The sequence below is a fragment of the Uloborus diversus genome, chromosome 5 (genome assembly GCF_026930045.1).
Source record: "Uloborus diversus isolate 005 chromosome 5, Udiv.v.3.1, whole genome shotgun sequence".
NCBI classification, from domain to species: Eukaryota; Metazoa; Arthropoda; class Arachnida; order Araneae; family Uloboridae; genus Uloborus; species Uloborus diversus.
The window spans coordinates 182,326,333-182,336,207 of record NC_072735.1 but is presented as its reverse complement, the minus strand read 5'-3'; the positions used below and the strand labels follow the sequence as shown (position 1 = coordinate 182,336,207).

General features: G+C 32.7%; 1 protein-coding gene across 1 annotated transcript in view; it reads right to left on the bottom strand.

Annotated features, from left to right (window-relative positions):
- Nucleotides 1–1,489: 1,489 nt before the first annotated feature.
- LOC129223325 (uncharacterized) overlaps nt 1,490–9,875 on the bottom strand; it is a 74,627-nt gene continuing 66,241 nt past the window's right edge. The window contains exons 23-26 of the mRNA XM_054857892.1: nt 8,772–8,905; nt 7,996–8,147; nt 5,317–5,355; nt 1,490–1,527 (exon numbers count right to left, since the gene is read on the bottom strand). Coding sequence (XP_054713867.1) covers nt 5,318–5,355; nt 7,996–8,147; nt 8,772–8,905 — 324 coding nt within the window. The 3' untranslated portion in view covers nt 1,490–1,527; nt 5,317. The remainder of the gene's footprint in view (nt 1,528–5,316; nt 5,356–7,995; nt 8,148–8,771; nt 8,906–9,875) is intronic.

Here is a 9,875-nt window from a genome sequence, read left to right as displayed (position 1 = left end):
CATCCATTTAAATACGTGTCAAAATTAACGCTGCCAACAACACTAACAAGCAAGGGAATGGGCTCACCAATCACCCCTATGCTAAACTAAACTCTGCGTTCGAGGAAGCGGAGTGAAGTGCCATTTCGTTGTGAACGTACAATAGTAACTATCTGAACATGATCATTTTCAACAAATTGAAATGGAAGTTTACCAAAAGCTACAGGTAGTCACAGGGACGGATCCAGAAAATTTTCAAGGAAGAGGCGATTATTTTTTACTCTTTACACTTTGGAACTTCAATTTCTAAAAATTTGTACAGTGTACTAAACCCCGTCACTTACTCTTACATTTTCAAAGGTGTATTCTATACAGTTGTGCTTCTTTCGAAAAATATTAACTGAGAGCCCTCGAGCCTATCTCTAATATAATCTAAGATTGCCTAAAATTGAGGGTTTTTTTTTTTGGACCTTCAATTTCGAAAAAAATCTTTTCGAAAGTTTCAGTCCTTATCTCTAGACTAGAGTAATAAGAGATGGACTACGATTTCATTTTCAAGACTTGAATTTCCCTCCCTTTCCTTAAACCATCGAAGATTATGTAAAATTGCGTTTTTGAAACTTTAATATCCTAAATATATCCCAAGAAAGTTCCTGTACCTTGGCTCAAGGAGCGGGCGATTGCCCCCATCGCCCCTCCCTTGTATCCGTCCTTAGGCAGTCAGCAGTGCCACTCGGCACAAAAACAATGTGATGTTCTTTTTGATATGTATTGCTTTGCAGGACAGTAAAAATATCATTTATATTTTGATTAACTCTCATATTTGAAAATGTATTTCAGATTTCATTAAAGGAATTGAATGAAAGAGAAAACGTCAACACTCTTTGGCTGTTAGACTGGAACACTGAACAATATAACTCACTGGAGTGCTATGGGAATGCATTCAATTATTACCCACTTGGATCAAGTATCACCTTGACTTATTTGCTCGTCAAATGCTGTAAAAATCAATATAGCTGAAATTTAATATTTAATGCTTTAATTTTAAAGGAAGCAATCCATTAAGAAGGCTTAACAGTTACATTAAACTGTACAAAAAATCCACCAAGTAAATAAACAAAGCCATTAACTATATCACTTTTGGAAGTTTCAGAAAATGTGTATATAACCGTTAGATCTGCTTTAGCATTGATTCACAAACATTACCAGACAAAACTAACTGCATGAGAATTTGGGGACAACATGCAATGCTATGCTCACTTGAATACATCAATCCCATAACCTGGTAGCACTCCAGTGAGTCGTGTAGCTCAGTGGACTGATATCCATTCAAACTTCCAACCATCACTTCTTTATATATTGCATTCCCATAAAAAGTTCTATACACATACATCACTGGGAGACAAAATGGCAAGACTAGGTACACAATCCCACTTTAGGTGAGATAGTTATAGCGCTGTTGCGTGATGGGGAGGGGAGTCATAGGGCTCAGATCCTCCTCCACGGGAGTGAGGGGCTTCTTCATCATGTGTTCCAGACTTGCAAGAACTGAGAAAACAAAAACATCAACATCAGATAGAAAGAAATGATGGAAGATTTAAAAGGCATACATCTGATTAGAGGCTGTCTAAAAATGATGTCAGACTTTAAGGGAGGAGGGAGGTTCCCGAAATAGTGACAGGTTGGGACAATGGTAACAAGATGTGTGACATCAAACATCTTGTTACCATTGTCACGCCCATCACACATCTTGTTACCATTGGGGGGAGGGAGGTTCCCGAAATAGTGACAGGTTGGGACAATGGTAAAAAGATGTGTGACATCAAACATCTTGTTACCATTGTCACGCCCATCACACATCTTGTTACCATCGGGGGGAGGGAGGTTCCTGAAATAGTGACAGGTTGGGACAATGGTTACAAGATGTGTGACATCAAACATCTTGTTACCATTGGGGGGAGGGAGGTTCCCGAAATAGTGACAGGTTGGGACAATAGTAACAAGATGTGTGACATCAAACATCTTGTTACCATTGTCACGCATATCACACATCTTGTTACCATTGGGGGGAGGGAGGTTCCTGAAATAGTGACAGGTTGGGACAATAGTAACAAGATGTGTGACATCAAACATCTTGTTACCATTGGGGGGAGGGAGGTTCCCGAAATAGTGACAGGTTGGGACAATGGTAACAAGATGTGTGACATCAAACATCTTGTTACCATTGTCACGCCCATCACACATCTTGTTACCATTGCGGGGAGGGAGGTTCCTGAAATAGTGACAGGTTGGGACAATAGTAACAAGATGTGTGACATCAAACATCTTGTTACCATTGGGGGGAGGGAGGTTCCCGAAATAGTGACAGGTTGGGACAATGGTAACAAGATGTGTGACATCAAACATCTTGTTACCATTGTCACGCCCATCACACATCTTGTTACCATTGCGGGGAGGGAGGTTCCTGAAATAGTGACAGGTTGGGACGATGGTAACAAGATGTGTGACATCAAACATCTTGTTACCATTGTCACGCCCATCACACATCTTGTTACCATTGCGGGGAGGAAGGTTCCTGAAATAGTGACAGGTTGGGACAATGGTAACAAGATGTGTGACATCAAACATCTTGTTACCATTGTCACGCCCATCACACATCTTGTTACCATTGGGGGATGGAGGTTCCTGAAATAGTGACAGGTTGGGACAATAGTAACAAGATGTGTGACATCAAACATCTTGTTACCATTGTCACGCATATCACACATCTTGTTACCATTGCGGGGAGGAAGGTTCCTGAAATAGTGACAGGTTGGGACAATGGTAACAAGATGTGTGACATCAAACATCTTGTTACCATTGTCACGCATATCACACATCTTGTTACCATTGCGGGGAGGAAGGTTCCTGAAATAGTGACAGGTTGGGACAATGGTAACAAGATGTGTGACATCAAACATCTTGTTACCATTGTCACGCATATCACACATCTTGTTACCATTGCGGGGAGGAAGGTTCCTGAAATAGTGACAGGTTCGGACAATGGTAACAAGATGTGTGACATCAAACATCTTGTTACTATTGTCACGCCCATCACACATCTTGTTACCATTGTGGGGAGGGAGGTTCCTGAAATAGTGACAGGTTGGGACAATGGTAACAAGATGTGTGACATCAAACATCTTGTTACCATTGTCACGCCCATCACACATCTTGTTACCATTGGGGGAGGGAGGTTCCTGAAATAGTGACAGGTTGGGACAATGGTAACAAGATGTGTGACATCAAACATCTTGTTACCATTATCACGCCCATTACACATCTTGTTACCATTGGGGGATGGAGGTTCCTGAAATAGTGACAGGTTGGGACAATGGTAACAAGATGTGTGACATCACACATTTTAAGAACATGCTTATGAAAAACAGTGAGACTGGTGACAAGAGGAGGGGGTAAGGTGAAATGGGACACTTTGTGAGAAAAGGAGGAGGAGATCACAAATATTTTTTAACAGTACGACATCATTTATAGACAGCCTCTAGCACAAAAACAGCATAAATTTTTCTGAAATTAGAAATCTCAAAGACAGGTCCTTTACGAAAATTCATAGTTGTAGAAATAAAATTTTTTGACGCGAAAGAACAAAATCAGCAGCATGCCTGCCAACATCTACAGGAAAAATACCCAGTAGATGATTACGACACTTAGAAATATTGCATTTTTCAGTTATTAAAGATAGAATAGGGATCTTTTTATGATACTTTCAAGTATACTCAAAATGCAAGTTCCGAACATCATCCACACAATCAAGAAATACTCAAAATCCAGGGATCTACCAGACAAACCAAGAGTTGGCAGGTATGCTGCACATTTAGGACCCTAAGCATAATCCTGGTAGCCGAGACCATGGAACTTCGATTTGTGTCTCAGATTCTCGAGAAAGTCTGCGGACTATTTCTTAGTTGGGGGAGAAGAAAACTAAATTTTTAATGAAAAAAAATCTTAAATTTCAGTATATGAAGATTTGTACCATACTTTTTGAGCTATAAACTACAAGTCGCATGTACTTGTATTAGCATCTAATTTTTAAGCGTCTCTTAGTGTTGGTTTAAGTTCTGTGATTGATCTAATGTCTGTTTATCTTGTACACTATGTTTCGATTCTTGATCTGCATCAGACTACAAAAACATATTTTGCAACCAGGAGCATAGTTGAAATTTCAAAACCTGTTTTAACAGTAGTTGAAATCCCAATTCTGACATCTACCCTGGACATGCAACTGCAAAAATGGAGAAAAAAAAATTAATTCCAGATTTTTCATAAAATTACATGACTTTTCCCAGTGTGAGAGAATTTCTCAACCATCGAGTTGCTTCTTAAAATATGTCAGTGAAAATTATATCTTTCGAATTCTTCGAAGAGTTCCCCTTTTTCTCTTCAGTAAATATTGTTAACAGCCATTTATCAACAAGACATCATTTTCTTTCTCCACTTTTGAAAAGTACTTTTGAGCTTCGTTTCGGCAATAATTTTGTGAAAGCCATTTGTTTAGATTCCAGTATTCTTCAGTGAAAAGCATTTTTTGATCCAAATTCGAATGCTATTTATAGTAATGGCACATTTTTTCTAGATACTATGTTGGAATGAGTCTCACTGTGTATGGATTCTTAACCAACCAGACACCACCCTCTTGGGACACCACTTAAAGTCACTACGGAAAATTGTGTAAACACTTAGGATTCAAGATCTAATTAAAAGCTTAATTGAATCATTCAGATGGACTACCTTTGAGTTATCAATCCATTACCTTGATGATCTTTCCCTTTTTTGAGATTTCTTTACATTTAGGCATTTTGCCAAACTTATAAAATTACCTATTTGGTAGTAGAACACAGGTGGAAAAGTAACTTTGAAACAATAAAAGCCAGAAAATTCAGATGCCCATATTGATGGGACATACAATTTTTATTACTTTTTTTATTTAAATTTTTATATTCATTAACAAACTTTTTCTCAACAAAGCTGAATAACTCAATTTTAAAAAAAAATATGTTTCATTTCTGAAAATGCATGAAAATTATTTCAGCTTGAGACATAATATTTTACATGTGTCTTTTTTTCTTTTTTTGGTCAGATTATAATATCTTTAAATGAAGTTTCGGCTGATTTTAATGAAAAAGAAAAGGATTCAATTTATTTACTTCATAATAAAAATTAATTAACAGTCAAACTGAAAAAAAATATATATGCACAATTGTATTTGTTAAATTAACATGAATGTTTTGAACATTTTTCTTTTTTTTAGTTTAATATAAAAGAACAAAAAACTTAACAAACCTCAGGGTTCAGCTTGGTTATCTGGACTATAAATATTGGCTAAAAAATAGTTTCAAACAATAATTAACTCATGCAAAATGAAATTTTAAGAAAGACACAAAATAAAAACATGCAAACACAAATCATGCAAAATTGCAATAAAAAAAGAGTAACAAAATTCAAATGTAATAAATGAAAAACACGACAAAACATTGAAGGACATTTATCTGGAAGGGGACTAATCATTAAACACATAATTAATGAAAAAAATTCTAAAATTTTTGAGGAATATATACAGCGAAATTTGTAAACATTTTTATGCAGTTAGATCAAGATCCATTTGAAGATGTAAATTAGATATATTTATTACAGATTAAGCATTGATAATGCTAGCATTAAATAATTTTAATAATATAAAATATTTATCAAAAAAAAATTTTAAAGTTTGCTTTTCCAAGCATCAACATTGATTTTGTTACCTAATACATTTTTAGTCTGAGCAATCTTTTATTCTGTAGTAAAAAATAATTATTTCATAAAATAATCATGAATAAAAAAATAAAAATTTAAAATAATTATTTGAATTGCTGAAAGAGAATGCTTTTAAAAAGTTTATTGCGTTAGTTTCTAAGGCATCATTTGATGAGAATAGAATCCTTGGAAAACAATTTTAAATGTTTGAAAAATAGTGAAAAATTAAATCATTTATTATTTGACTCCAATTTTGGTAATTAAAGCCTATGTTACATTACTTGATAAATAGTCTTAATACACTTGCATGAAATTCTTTTATTCACATAATAAAACATTTTTGCATGCATTAACCAAACAAATTCCCTCTATATTGTCAAGATTTTAAAAAGATTAATCCTTCAAATTAAGATGAAAATGTTTTTTAGCTGCTCAAAAGTTAACATAAAAGTTCCTATCAAGAAATAAAGCACAGGTATAGGACCCATATTTCACAAAATGTACACATTTGTACAATAAAACAAAAAATTGTGGATGAGTTTAAACTATAAAATCTAATTCTTTTGATTGCTACTCACAAAAGCATACTTTAAGATTTTAAAATTCAAGAGTTAATTATACAAGTTTGAAAAATTCAAAACCAAATTTAAAATTTGATTCAACCAGTTTATAGCTAAGATAAGCTACACAGTAAAACCAGTACACATTGTATGTCTTCCTAGATTCTTTAGCTATCAATTTCAATTACTATGCATACTGTGCCTTTATAGGTCAAAATAATTATCTCAAATCAAAACATCACTGATTAATTCTTAAACACGTCATGCATCATATATCTGCAAAATTTTTACAAGTATCAAAAAAATAATTTTAAAAACAAGAGATAAAAATAAAAGGCAAAAGAAAGAAAGAAAAGAAATACTATAACTACAAAAGACATTGCTTGTTTCAATTTTCTTTGGGTGTCTAAAATTGTGAAATTTTATAAATTAATACTAATAGCTGCTCCCAATTGATTTTTTTTTTTCTCTACTCCTTCATTTGATGAAACACAATGCTGGCTATTAAACGCAGAGTTTTTAGTTGATTATTGTACAAATTAAAAAATTGCTTGCTAATACTTAATGATTTTAGTTTAAAAGATTTGAACTTTGTTAAGGTGGTAATACTAAATTTTTGAGGAATGCTAAAAATGAGTTTTAATATGAGTAAATAAAGAAATGCTTTCTATACATTTTTTATATAAAAAGTACTTTAAATAAGTTAGTTAGAGCTGTTCCAGGCATTTTGATCAAAAGCTAAATTTGATCAAGTTTTCTGCCTAAACTGCCTACAGTTAATTGTTTTTGACCTATTTGAAATTCAATGACAATAAGCGATCAATATTGTTTGTTATTACTGAGTTTTTACCTACTTAAAGACATTGCCATTAATACATGAGCACTTTAATGAAATGGTTATAATTTCTAATGAATAATGATAATCTTAAGTCAAATAAAGCATAGGAGCTAAGTATCTTGATCACAATGTTTGGAGTACTAAAAAAGATTCATTTAGATCTGAAAATTTCCTTAAAAGTAATAACGAGGAGGTTGACCATCCAACAGATTTTTGACATCTCAGCACACTATTTGCAATTGTTAATTTTATGTTATTTATTTTTAAACATTGTTTTTCATTACTTTTGTATTGAATGATTTTTTTTATAATAAAAACTTAACTTATTTTAATGTTGCTGTAATCATATTTGTTTTTACATGTTATTTACTTAAATGAAAATATATTGGTACAATTAGAAAAGTAGCTATTTGATAGTATTAGGAAAGTTACTACTACTAGCTCATTAAGTATGAAACTTGAAAGCCAGTGCTACTAAAAGAGTTTTAAAAAAATGCTGTATAAAACTCTGAAGAACAAATTGAAGAATAACAATAGAAAGTGCAGGTAGCACTCATGAAGATTTGCCAGGATACTTAGGAAGAAAAACTAAACATTAAGTTGCACTTTTCTATGCTTAATGATTTTTTTTTTAATCTCATTTACAGAAAATATTTAAATGTCATCATAAATATCATCATGTATTTCATAAAAACAATGTCCCACACAATTCCAATCAAAAATATTATTGCAAAAACCACACATTTTTTTCTTTTTTTTTTCTCTAGAAATCTCAGTTGCAGTCAGCTCCAAGTTGACTTTTACGACAGAATTGATAATTTCAGTGTTTACCTGCTACAGCTTTACTCCTCTCCACAACTTCCCTGGCAAGTGCACGGTTCAGGGACAGCAGGTGGGCTCTCTTACGCTTTTCTTCGGACAATTTTTTATGAAAGGCTTCCGGGGATTTGCTCCTCTCCTCGACAACATCTTCATAGGTGCTACTGCATGGAAGAGAAAGAGATATGAGCAACACTGAACAAGTACAATGCATCAGAAAGCAAATAGTAAGCATGGGCATCTGTGGGACATTTTTTGAATGAAGTCAGCATTACAAATCAAGTTTTGTAAACTTCCTTATTAAAATTGATTGCCAAGATTACAACACATCAAATTGCTAAGCTATATTTTCATGCATTATATATCCTGATACCTGTTTGGCAGCAATATTTTCATGTTATATGTGTAAATATATATAAGCTAGTTTAAGCTATTTTTAGGGATCTAAGCTGAAACAATTGAGGATCTACAAAAGTGTATTTTGAATTTTGAAAAAAGTAACATAAATGCATGACAAGCCTTACTAATTTTGTTCAAACATTGTTACAGTAAAAGAAACAAATCAGTGGGAGAAAAAACAAGACTAAATTTGTATAAGGTGAGAAGGAGAAAAAACAAGAGGAAAATACATACAATGAGGTATTGAAAATAATTCAATAAAAAAGTTTTCAATGCAAAAAATGTTGTGAAAAAAATACGAGTATTAGTCCCAAATGTTATTTTGCTGAAGTACAGACACATCTTGTATATGCTCAGCAAATTTAATGCAATAAAGAAGTAAAACTTACGTGGTCGTCTCAGACAGCATCTTGCAAATATTTTCTGCCTTTTGGCTTCGTCTTAGTTTTTCGGATGCTGATAGACGTTCTGGCTCCACCTCCACATACCTTTCAGGAATCTCTATCTTTTGAGGCAACATCAGCTGCCCAGAGATAAATTCATCAGACATTTTACATTAAGCAAGGCTTGATTGTTATAATACATAAATGGTAAAAAAAAAAATAGAACAATTTAAAATTTTTAATTGAGATTTTTAACGTGGTTACAAGCATAACTACCATGCTATTGTTCAATTCAAATGATACACAAAGTCTGATTCCCAATTTTCTGAGGAATGTTATTACAGCAAAGACATAGTTCAATAAAATATAAAATATGTTTTTTTAATTCTAAAGACTTTCGATAAGCTAGATTTGCAATAAAAAGTATGAAATAAAATAAGTATATGATTTCTTGATTAAAAACACTAAAAAACTGCAGTTGATCTAAATACCTTTATATTTAGGGTAATTCCAAAGCAGGCAATTAAATTTAATTTAAAAATAGGGAGAAAAAGAAACAAAGGTGGTTTTAGTAAAAGCTATTTGTAAAAAGATGTAAAAACCACCTATTTCTTTTTCTCTCAATTTTAAATTTAAATTTTATTAAATTATTATTTTTCATTATTTTGGCAATTATTAAGAACCAGAAGCAAAACACAGGATTATGACAGAGAAAGTGAACAGAGAAATAGTCTTTAAAAAAACATGAATGAGAAATTTATTGTAGTTGATAATTTCTGAAAAAGCAAAACATCTTGAGTATAGACAAAATCTGTAACTCCGCTCATTAAACCTTCTTGCTCCACAGAATTGCATTTGTTTATAAAAAGTTATTTATATTGCTAATTTAGAGTATACACCACTTGATTTCTTTGCAAGCATAGAGTATTTCAATAATCTGTAATGAGGCTATAAAAATTTTTATTATTATCATTCCTGTTCATGGTAAATTTTACCACATGACAAAAAAAAAATCAAGCATTTATCATACTTTAGCATTTTGCTTTGTAAGTATTACAGACGTTCTAAAATAACATTATTAATTTTTTCCTTCCTTTTAAAGCAATTAAA